Source organism: Solanum tuberosum, unplaced genomic scaffold, assembly GCF_000226075.1.
Source record: "Solanum tuberosum cultivar DM 1-3 516 R44 unplaced genomic scaffold, SolTub_3.0 scf00240, whole genome shotgun sequence".
NCBI classification, from domain to species: domain Eukaryota; kingdom Viridiplantae; phylum Streptophyta; class Magnoliopsida; order Solanales; family Solanaceae; genus Solanum; species Solanum tuberosum.
The window spans coordinates 205205-219811 of record NW_006239164.1 but is presented as its reverse complement, the minus strand read 5'-3'; the positions used below and the strand labels follow the sequence as shown (position 1 = coordinate 219811).

General features: G+C 32.5%; 1 protein-coding gene and 1 pseudogene across 2 annotated transcripts; both read right to left on the bottom strand.

The window, feature by feature from the left end:
• Positions 1-1201: 1201 nt before the first annotated feature.
• LOC102603766 (cation transport regulator-like protein 2-like) lies at positions 1202-4256 on the bottom strand. 2 transcript variants are annotated; one of them, NM_001288534.1, is given in 9 exon segments: positions 1258-1382; positions 1384-1644; positions 1769-1840; positions 1967-2007; positions 2142-2198; positions 2349-2405; positions 2778-2854; positions 2956-3092; positions 4083-4236. In NM_001288534.1, coding segments are annotated over 8 exon segments (696 nt in total). In that variant the 5' UTR covers positions 3065-3092; positions 4083-4236; the 3' UTR covers positions 1258-1360.
• A 6655-nt stretch (positions 4257-10911) lies between these two features.
• The window catches only part of LOC102595466 (U-box domain-containing protein 52-like), a 4829-nt pseudogene continuing 1133 nt past the window's right edge, over positions 10912-14607 (bottom strand).

Sequence of the window (14607 nt, the reverse complement as noted above, 5' to 3'; positions counted from 1 at the left end):
AAGGACATCTATATATTTTGCCATAAACAAACTGTAGATGCTTATATGCTTTATCAAGATGAACTACATGATACATATCGATTTTCTTTGCTTTTTCTTCATCTTCACTGAAACAATAGAAATAGCTGCTGATCTCAGATAAAATTACGCGTCTTATGCTAGGGCAGTTCCCTTTGCTAAAAGCCACTAGACTTTAAATAACAAGGTTGTGAAACTCATATTGACACTAAAAAATGAGATTGACAACGGAGACACAAAAGATAAAGCAAACATTAGTGAACAAGGTATTTAACTTCTACAAGGATGAGCACAGAAAACATGATGAAATACAACAACATTGATCCCACTGCAGTAAAACTCTACCAGATGTTCTTTTCGCATAAGTTATAACCACACAGAATTGACTATTTTCAGTATAGGTCGTTAAGATTTTTCTTCTAAAGATCAGCATAGGCTGTTAAAACGCATGAAGTAGGTGGAATACCATGCCAGTATACATATATACCGCGGCTAGAAATAAGAAGTGCAGTTGAATGTTAAACCTAAGATAACTAGAAACGAACAAAAAGCACCACCCATAAGTAAGGTAAAATGAAGCAATCAATTCTCAATTAGGCATGACAACAGAGAGAACAAGATATGATCTTCAATGAACAAAAGAATGATGCTTCAAACTTTTTTTTTTGTTGGTTATTACCTGTCACGAGATCATACTGATGCTTGTGCTTCTTTTGCTTTTTTATCCCGTTAGATTTCACATCTAGAGCTTTGCCCTTTAGTCTTAACTTCCCAGCAACAACGTTTTCGTAATCTGACATCTCACCTGATAGAAGAAGTTCAAATATATTAACCTCATAACTTAAACTGGCAATGTGCAACTAGTTCAACACCCCTCCTCCCGGGTTATCATGGAGAGTAAGCATGTTCGTTCGTCTTTCATCGTAGTGTCTTATCCAGATTGACTAAGGGTTTTGATCGAATATTCCTCTCTCTACCTTCATTCAATCAGTAAGAAAACAAATATGGAATAAAGAATTTAATTCCATATTCTAGGTGAGAAGCTATTTTTAACATTCTTAGTGAAATTCCTGACTCGACTAGTATCGTGCAGTTAGAATGTGAACTTATCCTCTTGCCAAAAGGCCTTCTAACAAGAAATAACTTATTAGAACCCTCCTACAATTATCACAGTGAACTCGGATTAAACATGTTAAAAGTTTTGGAATAAAGTTTCAAACAGCAATTTCACTACATTAATCTGGTCAAAGTAATGCATTAATAACTTATTAGAACCCTCCTACAATTCTCACATTGAACTACTACATATTCCTCATAAGTCATAATATTCATTCTCTTCCAGTTAGTTTTCTTCTTCACGAGTCGGCGGCGACAGCAACTGCAGAAGCTTCTGGTAAGGAAAAGATTTTCACAGGTGAAGTTTGGGTTTTGAGTGGGATGTGTGAAGAACCAAGTAACTCCTTCTCCTTCTGAATCCCAGCACCTACGATTTCAAGAACTTTCCGAACTTCATTTGCAAGCTCTATGATGTAATCATCTTCATGATCAATATCGTATAGAGCCTTCTCCATTTTGAATATGTATTCTCTGTTGTTTCCACAGGGACCATGAGCAGTCGCAATTTGCCTGCAAAACGGATATCAAAGGTAGTTGTATCTCAGCCAAAGAGACGGGAGATCTTCATTTTTACACATAAGAGATCATTTCCACGACAAAAGACTACTTATGGACAAAGGAACCAAGTCTTTACCAGGCCATCTCTTCCAACGGGGCAGGCCCTAGATAGTACTTATTATTCACTTTGTCAGGAGTGGATGTAAACCTGAAATGGGAAATTGGAACAATCAACTCAATGTGTATTTTGTCCACATTAACGAACTATATGAAGTTCTTGCACTTAAATGGGGTACGTTAGAGAAAGTATGAAGGCATCGGATAAAGAACTTACACTATAACTCCTGCTAAAGCTGGCTGAGCAGAGTCTTCATCCTGAAAGAGTAATTAAGAAAACATGAGGAAAGGAACTTGTTTTCTCTTTAACCAGTTCATTAACTCTCCTCGATAACTTGTGTTGTTTCCATTCCATAAAGAGATGCAAAGACTCAAATAAGTTATTGACTTACCATGTAGAAGTCTACTAAGGTCTTGCTGTCGTACTCACACTCTCTTCTTTCAAGATACTGTAAAGTAAAGATTAAAGATTCGACATCAGAGTCGAGACGTGCAAGTGCTATGAGAGGATGTGGAGACTAATTGAAGCCTGAGGCCCGGAGATGGGAATGGAAGAACCATGAACATTATGAGAGATCATTAAAGAATAGATCACATACCTCCATTGCCTTCTTTTCCTTTTCAGGTCCTCCTCGCACACAATAAACAGCACCCCACTGAAAGAAAAATGCACATATTAGTAAATTGCACAAGAAATGGCAAGACCATTCTGCGAGAGATTGAAAAAAAAAACAAGAATTCAATATCAACAACATTAACCACAATCATAGTCTAAATCACTGAAAGTAGTGTGCAGCAATTATACTTGGAGCTATTGTTCTCACTTCTCACTACACAAGGATGCAACACAAAAGCGTCTTGCATTGCAATTGGCACGTCGAAGAGATTATGCTATACAATTTATGATAGGTATTTAGAACATTAAAGAGACAGAGAAATAAAATGCAACATTTCTGCTCAAATACATTCTCATGTAGAATATATTATACTCTGCAGGTAAAGAAAGTAACAAGCTAACATCCACTTACACAAATAGCTCCTTCGCTTTCTTCCAATGTGCAAGTTCTTGCAGGGTGTTCTGGTGTACCTCTATGATCAATGCAAGCTGATGCATTCACATAAACACAATTAACATCAAATTAAAAATTCTACGAACAAATATCAAAACTTGAAGCAATGACAAGCCTCGGGGTAACAACAACGTACCAAGATCAAACACACGCTTGTAATCCTTGATGTAACCAATCATTTTCTCATCATATTCAAAACCCGGATTCCATACCAAGGAGCCATAGCCAAAAATCCAGAAGACCATGATTGTGAAAGCTTCTTTAAGCTAAGAACTGCATTGTAATCCCACAAAATGGATTATTCAAATGGAAATACACAAAAATATACTCTTTTTTCCCCCTCAAGAACAACTATAAAAGCAAAAAGTTGCATTGGGAAACAATTTTTCCCCCAAATTTTGCTTTTGCCACTAGAGATAGAAACAACACTTCAGAGCAGGACAAAATACATTAAAAAATACAACTTTATTTGATTCTTTTCTATTTGTCTCATTGTAATGCACCAAAAAGGTTAAAGGGGGCTTGTTTATTACAAAAACTAAAAGAAAAAATAGCTACTTTATTTCCTAAAACAAATACTATTAGTTATAATTTTCCATAAAAGTAACAGCCAAAATATCTATTATCCTAAACAAACTCTTCCAAAGCCAAACCAAAAGCACAAATTGTATTCCAAAAAAATAAATGTTTTATTGCCATAAACTATGCTGCTCGGATTCTTCAAAAGTGTCATTGGGCGTGTAACAATCCTCCAAAAGTAGAGCATTTTTTAAGGATCGACACCAGTTGGAGAGTCTGAGCAATAGTATACAAGCTCTAAAACACAATATACAATTGATTAAGCACAATGTACAAACATTACGAAAAGATAACATTTTTACACATTTTACTTGTCATAATAACATTAACCTTACTGTTCATCCACAAAAACCTAATTTGAAGTAAAATAAACGTCCAGAAACAAAATTACAACCTAAAAATCGGGAAAGGAAACCAAGAAACTTCAAAAAAGATAACAAATTGCTAAAATATCAGCAAAATTAGGAAGAAAAAAATCAAAAAAGATGAACACCCACCAAAGGAAAAAATCGAAAAATCTTAGTAGCTCGATTAATTAACTATGAACTTTCACCTCGACGGTGAGTTCGAGGTTTCGATTCCCCATCTTGTAATCCCCTCCCTATTTCCCCTTCCCCTTCACTTACTCCTACCCCATTTTTTTTGGTTTTCAATAAAATGGAGATAAAGCAAAGAGAGACTTACCAATATATGCTTCAAATGGATGAAAAAGGCAATGTTTTTTTCCTGAAAAAGGATGAATTTGAGGAAAAAAAGAGAAACCCTAGAGGAGAGAGAAGAAAACAGAGAGAGAAACAAAGATATTTGTTTCTTTTTGTATTTTCTCTCTTCTCTAAAAATGGGTTTACTGAAATGGAGGAGGAAACAAGAATAAAGAAAGTGTATTTATAGGTGAAACAGAAAGAAAGGGATTCTATACTTTTTTTTTGTACCTAGACACCATGTGGATGCCTGGTCCATCAACATCAATGCATCTGTCCATTTTCATTCATGGGGTTTGGAGGTGGTGGTGGGATCATTAACGATATTTGTTTCATATTAGTTGTTCACGTTACTGAAAATGGAATTAATTTTATTTTTTTTCTCTCTTCACTCTTAATTGTCCTGATTTCCTTTTAGAATTAAATTGTAAAAAAAAAGATTGACTAACATTTTACGTAGTTTTTATCAAATTGATATGCAAAAAATTACAATTTCTATAATTTTTAAATATTTAATTTTTTTTGTTTAAAATATCGAATTAATGTAATATAATTACAATTTTTGTTTCAAGAGTGTAAACTTTGAAAATAGAATTAATTTATAATTTTCTATTTTTTTTTCTTTTGATTAATTCCTTTTTCAAGAGTTTAAACTTTAAAAATTGAATTAATTCATATGTTTTTTAATTTTATTCTTATGATTAATTCTTTTTTCAAGAATGAAAAGTTTGGAAATAGAATTAATTCATATTTTCCTATTTTATTCTTATGATTAATTCTTTTTTTTCAGGAGTGTAAACTTTGAAAATAGAATTAATTCATGGTTTCCTATTTTATTCTTATGATTAATTCTTTTTTTTCAGGAGTGTAAACTTTGAAAATATAATTAATTCATGGTTTCCTATCCATCCCATTCTAATTCAATTTTCATCTGCTTTGTCAAATAAATTAAAATAAAGAAAGTACTTGGAGTCAGCTTTTCAAACTTAAAAGTTCTTTGTGGAAGTTTTGAGATAAAATTGACATAATTATAACCAAACATATTTATGAAAAAAGTAGAATAAAAAAAGAAGTAATACTTTTTCTCAAAATACTTTATGACAGGGATTTTGAGTTGATATCTTAGATGATCATTCTAGTAATAGTTCTTTTCATAGAAAGTCACGTAATTTTCTTTTAGAACTTCAAACTTACTTATCAAAAACCTGTTTGGCATTGCTGCTAAAAACTGTTTATTTTAAGAAGTACTTTTTTTAGAATGACTTTTTAGAAAAGTGTTTTTGAAATAAAAAAAAATTATGTTTAGTTAATTCATTTGAAAAATATTTTTAATAAGCAAATTGCGTGGATGACAAAGTGATGCTTGAAAAAACCTTAATTTCTCTTTAAGTATCACTTAATTTCATGCTCATACATTTTCTAAGCTAATTTTGATAGCTTGGTAAAATATGTTATACATCAAGTCAAAAGAATATATTGATTTTATATTGTTTTAGTTGGATTCTTAAAATTTCCAAACTCTTATATAAATTATGTTTAATATGTGCATGTCACATAACAAATTCATAATTTTTATTAAGGGGATTCGAGATATAAAAGTACGGTGCTTGAGATTTAAATTTGAAATCTCAAGATAAATATAAAACATTAAGTCAACTTCTCCTCTTATGTTGAAAGAATTTAGAATCTATATATACTCGCATAAAAAATAACTAAGGGATTCGAATGAATATCCTCATCGAGTCCTAGATCCGCCCCTACACATAGAGTAATAGTTTTGCAAGGAAAGTTTTGAATGAACCTAGACGGTTTTGTTGAGTAAATTCATTTCTGCACGTTTAAGACCGGAATTTGAGGCGGAGTGCATGGGAGTGGACCACCAATTTAGTGTAATTTACCTCAACTAGACTAATTACCCATAAAAATATACTTTTTCAGTTTTAAAATATCGTGTTTTTCATTTATAAGTGGTAGGATTAGGAGGATATTTGACTATTTTACTCATATTATATTTTAAAATATAATTCATTTTTATTAAATATTTACTTTACTCATATGTTATAAATTGAAGTGTTTGTATTTTCATAAACAACTACCAGTAAAATGGATAAAAGATACTTATTCCTTTCATTTTTATTTATCCTCTATTTTAAAAATATTTTTTCACTTTTGCTTTATAACATATCAAGAATTTCTTTTTATTTTACTATGAATATTGTGGTAAAATACCATATTAACCATTGTTTCTTAAGGGGCGGAATAAATTCAAAGTGGGTAAATAAAAGTGAACAGTACTTATCAATTTTAATATATTAAAAAAATATTTTTGTTTTTATTTTTATCTCAATATTAACTACTTACTCACTAAATAATTTAATATGAATATTGTGATATTGTGATATATTGTTTCTTAAAGGGTGTGTAAAATTTAAAATGGATAAATAAAAATAAAGGAAAAGAATAGTTAATTTTGTCTTGAAATTTTAAAATATTAAAATATTTTTTATAAGGACGACAAATATTTTGATATAAATACTTTAAATAAGGACAATAAGTACTTTGAAATGGAGGCACTAATAATAGAAAATCGTTTAACATACTAGATTCATTGAACCTAGACAATTGTGAAGGGAGAAATTAAATAATTAAAATTTTAAAGAAAGAAATTATAGGATAATTTAAAGTGCACGACTTCTAAACAAAAAATATTCTTTCTTAAAAATAACCGATTCAAAATAGTTGTTATTTTAGAAAATCGAGTTATACTCCCTTCTTTGTTTTTAATTCGTCATATTTCTCTTCATGAGAATTAATTTAATTAATTTTCGGAGCTAAATTGAACTAGAATAATTTAATATTTTAAATGTAAAAGTTAGATATTCAAAAACTATATAAAAATACTATAAGTTTCAATTCTACTTGATGAAAAACTACATCTTAAAATATTGGTCGAAGTTCATGCACTTTGACTCTTATAAAACGAAATGTGACAAATAAAAAGGAACAAAAAGAGTAATTAATGATTGATTTTCAACTTTATTCTTACTTTATAAATATGGAGAGAGAGTAATAAAGGGAAGTATTAAAAAATGTTGTGCAAGAGGCTCTACAAATATTGTCGCAATATTTGTATTAAATTCTCCATAAATATGTAGCTTTTGAAGGATCCGATACATATCAAACAAAGAAAAATATGTTTCTAACTTTCTATTTCACAATTTAATTTTTGGCCACAATGCAAATTTTCTGTGTAGACTTAATTCGAGTTCATAAGCAGATTCAGAATTTAAAGTTTATTCTTATGATTAATTCATTTTTCAAGAGTGTAAATAAGTTTGAAAACTTTTAAAAATAAAATAAAAGTTAAGGATAAATTAATAAAATTATCTTTTTTATTTATGATTTCTTAACACTTTATTTGGATGATTGTTATGCATTGTTTCATAAAATATCATAATAATTGTATTGTACGTATTATTTTAATGAATATGATGTTTATCTTTCTCTAACATTAACATAATGACACGCATCAATAATTTGAATGTTAATTCTATAAGAAATATATGATATGGGGTAGAGCTACTATAAAAGGTAGGTAAAGAATAAAATATAATTATTAAAAAGTATTAAAATAACGACGTGACCACATCGAATTGATCATTATAAAAATGAGATAGGTCAGGTCTCAGGTCTCAAGTCAAGTGTCAGGGTCGGATACCGATCCAAAAGTTTGATCTCAAGTGGGATGTTAGGGACATAGTCGGGTCTCAGAGCGGGATCGAATCTCAAATCAGAGTCGGATGTTGGAGTCGGGGTTAGATCTCGGTTCAAGGTTGAGTCTCAAATCGAGGTTGAATCTTGTGTCGGGTGTCAGGTTTGGATTTCAGTTCAAAAGTTGGATCTTGAGTCGGATGTTGGGGGTCAGGAGTCAAGGTCGGGTCTTAGGTCTCGGGTCAAGGTCGAGTCTCGAATGGAGGTCAGATCTTGGGTTGGGGTCGAGTATCAAGGTTAGATCCTGCTTCAAAGGTTGGATCCCGAGTCAGATGTTGGTTTTGGGTCCTAGTTCAAAAATTGGGTTTCAGATAGGTCTTGAATCGAGTATCGAGGTCGGGTGCCTGATTGATTATCGAGGTTGATTTTCAGGTCTGAAACTATTTTTCATAAATATGTTTGGTTATAATTGTCCCAATTTTTCACTCTAAACTTTCAAAAAGAATTTTTAAGTTTCAAAAGTTGATCCACACTCATTTTTAAATTGTTTTCTTCATTTTAATTTGTTTGTCTAATTTAAATTCTATTTAATTTCTTTTTAAATATCACTTAATTCATGCTCGTTCGCATTTTGAAATAATTTTAATAGTTTGGTCAAACAGGTTACACATCAAGTCAAAACAATACATTATTTTTACTCTATTTTAGATAGATTCTCCAAACTTGTAGGAATGTATATATATATACACATTATGTTAGATGTGTGTATGCCACATGATGGATTCTGAATTTTTACTAAAAAATTTCAGAAAATAAAAATATAATGATCAAGATTTGAATTTGAAACTTGAAGATAAATATGAAATTATTAAGTCAATCTCTACGACTCTACCCTTATATTCAAGACATTCAAAATCTATATATTCACATAAAAATAACGAAGGGATTCAAATGAATATCCTCGTAGAGTCCTAGATCCACCCCACACCTAGAATAGTGATTTTTGCAAGGAAAGCTTTGAATGAATCTAGTCGTTTTTATAGAGTAAATTCATTTTTCACGTTTTTGACCGGAATTTGAGGCGGGTGCATAGGAGTGGACCACCAATTTAGTACTTTGCTTCAACTAGACTACCAATAAAAATACAGTCTTTGAGTTTTAAAATATCGTGTTTTTTATTTATAAGTTTTTTTTTTTTTTTTAATTAATAGTAAGTGTTTGTAGTTTTCAAGAATAGCTACTAGTAAAAATGAATAAAAGATATTCCTTTCTTTTACTTTTACTTGTTTCAGTATATTTATAATATTTTTTCACTTTTACTTATCACTTTTAACATATTAAGAAAAAAACATTATTTTTGTTTTACAATAAACATGAGTGACTTATTCCCAAATTATTTTTCAAGACCTAAAACTATACATCAATTAGTATGAATATTATGATAAAATACTTATATTAATCTATATTTCTTAAGGGCGGCCTAAGTTCAAAATGGACAAATAAAAGTAAACGGAGGAATACTTGTCAGTTTTAACATACGAGGAAAAGATAATTATTTTTTTCTTGTTTCACGCTGAACATTATATTGATTACTTATTCAATAAATTATTTCCCAAATTCGAAATGAACAAATAAAAATAAACGGAGAGTAATTAATTTTGCCTTAAAATTTAAAATGACAAATATTTTGAGATACATATTTTTACTAAGAACGATGAATATTTTAATTAAAGATAATAAGTATTTTGAAATAGACGGAGTAGTAGCAGAGAATCGTTTAACATATTCATTGAACCTAGACAATTGTGAAGGGAGGAATTAATTAAGTAAAATTTTAAAGAAAGAAATTATAGGATGTGATTTTGTCATATTTATTTCTCACTTTAGTGCAGGATTCTAAGCCAAAAAATATTCTTGTTAAAATAACAGATTCAAAATAGTTGTTATTTTAGAAAATTGAGTTATACTCCACTTGTTGATTTTTATTCGTCACATTTCTCTTCCTGAGAATTAATTTGATTAATTTTCAGAGCTAAATTGAATTAGATTAATTTAATATTTCAAATTTAAAGTTAGATATTCAAAAATTATATAAAAAATACTATAAGTTGCAATCTTTCTTATACTAATATGGTGAAAAAAAATAAAATTAAAATATTGGTCAAAATTCACGTCCTTTAACTCTTAAGTCTTAGGAAGCGAAATGTGACAAATAAAAAGAAACGGAGAAATAATTAACTATTGATTTTCACCTTAATTCGTACTCAATAAATATGGAGAGAGATTAATATGGTGAAAAGAAAAGGCGAAGTATTAAAAAATGTTGTGCAAGAGGCTCTACAAATGTTGTCGCATTCGTATTGAATTCTCCATAAATACGTAGCTTTTGAAGGATCCGATACATGTCAAACAAAAGGAAAACGTATTTCTAGCTTACTATTTCACAATTCAATTTTAGGTCACGTTGCAGATTTTTCAATTTAGACTTTATTCTAGTTAATAAGCAGATTTAGAATTTAAAGTTTATAAGCTTCTACAGGAATCTCAAGTTAATATTATAATGATAACTGAATTAACAAACAAATTCTTCTTTCTCTTTACACCAAATCTGTACAAACTAAAAATAGGGGCTATATAATAGCATTTACATCTTGGAAAAGAGGAAGAATATGTTTTTTTTTTTGGTTTCCACCTTGTGTCTGGTACTAACATTGGAGTCCGACTAAATTTGAATTTACGCCAGAAAGTCCCGCATTGGGGATAAAGCGCTTCCTAACAAAGACGACTCGATACCCAAGAAGAAAATGTTACTTACAAATAATAGGACCAAAAAGAGGAATAATGCAAGTCCTTTTTTCTTACAAGAAAATTAAAACTTTAGAACAAAATTCTCATCAATTAGATCCTTGTACTTTACTGGCTTTTCGAGCTCTCGTAGCTCGATGGCATTGTATTCGGATAGCTTAAGTTATCCTGCATAGATCATATCGAAAAAACGTTGTCAATAAAGATCTAATGAAGTTTAGTTTATGGATTTAACGTTATATATACTGATAGTGTAAATAAGAAGGTTATATGATCAGTATATATGTTTAGGTAACTTAGCTTATTGTACAGGTTAACGATATCTGATAGTGTATAGAAGTTAAACTCGTAATGTATGCAAGTTGACTTACCCGTGAGAGGGAAACTTGGCTATGATTTGGTGAGATATTTAGATTGTACATAAGTGATGGACATGAATTTTCTTCAGCAAGTGCTCTCAATCTTTCTAACTCTGGCAAGACAACTTTGCCAAGATCCGGTCTGTCTTTTCGTCTTAGCTCAGAGCATTGTAACGATAAGTTGGCAAGACGCATAGCCTCATCGAAGGGCCAATCATGAATAGCTGGATCAAGCATTTCGTTAAACGTCCCTTTCTCAATTGCTCTTTCAAAATAGTGAGTCAGTCCCATTGGTGATCTGGCTGTTAGTATCTGCAAGAATATGATTCCTAAGGAGTATACATCAGATTTTACGCCAAGCATGCCTGTTTGTTGATATTCAGGATCGATATAGCAGAATGTTCCAGCAGTTGATGTCATTCTGTATTGAGTGACAGTGTCTGCTACTGATGGAGGGACTAGTCGGGCTAAGCCAACATCACTTATCTTACTCACAAAGTTGCGATCAAGCAAAATGTTGCCCGGCTTTAGATCACGATGAACTAGTGGCTCTGGTTTGCTTTGGTGTAGAAAAAGTAGACCAGTAGCTATTTCAGAAGCAATCCGAAACCTCTGCTGCCAAGAGAGTGGTGGTGTCTTTCCTCGATGGAATAAACGGTCATCTAAGCTTCCGTTAGACATAAACTCATATACTAAGCATCCGTATTCTGGACAGGCTCCTAGAAGAAGCACCATGTTAGGATGCCGTATGCAGCTCAAGACTTCAATCTGCAGTGTAAGATAGAAAGTTTCCGAAATTAGAAATTGTACTATACTAGTTTAACAAGTTAATATATATGCATTATTAAACGGAGCCTTGAAGAAATGGTAAAATTGTCTCCGTGTGACCTATAGGTCAGGGGTTCGAGCTATGGAAGCAGATACTAATGTTTGCATTAGGGTAGACTGCCTGCATCACACCCCTTAGGATGCTGCCCTTGACTGGACCCCGGGTAAATGCGGGATGCCCTTTTTAAATATATGCATTACATTTGGAGCTTTCACTGAATTACCTCTTGTTGAAACTGTTGTCGTCCATGAGTTGCATCAGGACGGAGGACCTTAACTGCAACAGGTGTATGATCCAGATAGCATTTATACACTGGCCCATAGCCTCCTTCTCCAATTTTACGAGTTTGAGCAAAGTAGTCTGTTGCAGATTCAATCTCCTCGATTGTATATTTCCTGTACCTGACATCAGAGTTTGAAAGTTTATTTAGTATCTTATTCTTCTCTTCTGCTTCTTTTAAAGCTTTCATTTCCGCGCTGATTCTCTTCTGAGCTTCTAGTTCTGCAAGCCTCTGAGATGCCTCTGCATGCTCTATGGCTGCTCTAGACTTTGCCTTTTCCCTCTCTGCAAGTGCTAGTGCAGCTTCCTCAGCTAAACGTGCTTCTTCTAATTATCTTCGTTTTTCTTCCATTTTCCAGCGTTGAAGTTCCATTGCCTGCAAATGGACAGCATGTTAGTACACTCGTAGAATCATTATGAATAGTGTGCGAGGAGTAATAGTTTCCTTTATCGTGCCTTTTGTTTTGCTGTAAGTGCTTCCTTGCAAGCCGAACTATACATTTCCATCGTTTGCTTAAGCTCCTGCTTTAGCCTTCTCATTTCTGCTTCTATATCATCCTGTAAGCCAACAGAAATGGAGTTTCTTTTATAGCCATTCAATGAATAAGAATGTTCAATCAGACAAAAACATATGTTGCAGACCATGAATGGTCCATTAATTTACAAATGCTTACTCCTGGTCCTTGGGAAAATGATGGTCTATCACCGTCCAATAACGTAAGTGATAGTTCTGGTGGAGTGGTGTCCACAGATCTCCGCCCAAACTGTGTGGAATCGAAACTTTGACTATCAAAGTCTGAAAAGCCTGAAAGCCGAGGAGGGGTCGGTCCACCACTTTCATAGCTATCAGATAATGAAGAATAGATGTTGTCAATGCTTGGCCTTCCGGAACTGACATATGATATGTCAGTATCTGGCAAAGAGATTTCATATGGCTTTCCATTAGGTCCTTTCCTATGAGTGAATGGAGACCTGTTTAAAATAGTACATTCGACTTAGTCCTTCAGACACGAAAACTGTGCAAAACTATAAATGTCAAAATGTTCTGAAGAACTTGCATCACTGACTATGACATTCTGATCGCGTATGCAACAGATTAAGGTTATCACTTACTTGAAACTCATTGTATCACTTTGAAGTGTAGAAGGCGGAGGATCACAAACAGGCTTCGGACCTCCTGGAAATGAACCTACACAAAGCAGTTAAAGAATGAACCACAGGATGCAGCAAAAACTTGATACAAGGACTTTGCTTTTTCTAGTATTTGGCTCACTTCTTGAATTAGTAGAAGAGGGTGTTGAAGTATCAAATGGAGCAAATTTGGTGCTCACTGGCTGCATCAACTGGTGACGTAGTGGATGGACAAAAGGCGCGGAGCGAGAAGCAGCACGTGTAGATGAGATCTTTCCAGATTTGGAGATGACATGTACAGTACAGAAATCAGGAGCCCCTTTTAAAATGCCTCCTGGTATGTCTTTGGATTTAAATCTGCAATGCAGAAAGTTACATACATTCTAAGCCAAGTTTGTAGCATACATATCATCATATTCCTATGAAGATTGTAATATTCAAGGGTCTTAAATTGAACAGACATATATATTCGTGATAGAGTATGACGTCTCATAAAAAAGTCATTTTTAAAGTTCTATATGAAGCAATGTAAGGAAAATCTGCGCATACAGAGTCATACCTGAGAAGACCGCCTCTCGTTGAAGCACCAACAATCAATACCTCTACTCCTGTTCGAGTCGCATATTCAATGACTGCTCTGGCTACATCCGTGTCGTCTAGCACAATATCATAACATTGTATCTGTGTTTTTAAGGATTAGAAGAACCAAAGTTAGAAACGCGGAACCTGAAAGGAAATAATTAGTATGACTTGAAAAAATTTCTGTTACTATACTTTTCACATATTTATAGGTGAATTCATCTAAAGTTTTGAGTTACTAACATCTTTTCGTGTACAAAATACTCGAAAAGGAAGAAACAGTTCCTTTGTCTGCTGATCCAATTCAATATTTCCCGATCCACCTTCATCAGTATTCTGGTTTGATTCTGAAATGTAAAATGTACACAGTTATTTCTTCAACTATGTGATTGCACACTAATTAGAACAACATAATGAAGTAGAAAAAACATTAGGTGATTCTTTCCATTTGTCTAAGTTTTGATGGACAGAGTTATCTGGTATGCGATCAACTATAACTCAACTTTGCCATGAACTCCTAGCTCTAACACAACAAAATCAGACAAAAAGTTTGATATAAGTCCAATAAGACTTCGACATGCAAAGTATCAATGGATGTGGCTTACTGGTCGATGAAGTGGGATGAAAACCAGAGAGAACAGGGTTCGAACTCATTAAGTAGACAGAGTTATCCGCTATGCAATCATGTTTTGACGTTGCAAATTTGCTTGCTTACAATAACTAGCATAGATTTGATAAAAATGTAAATCGTTCATCGCGCTTAAAGTTTTGCACCTTACAGCTACTACATCAAAAACTCATCCACCATCAACAAC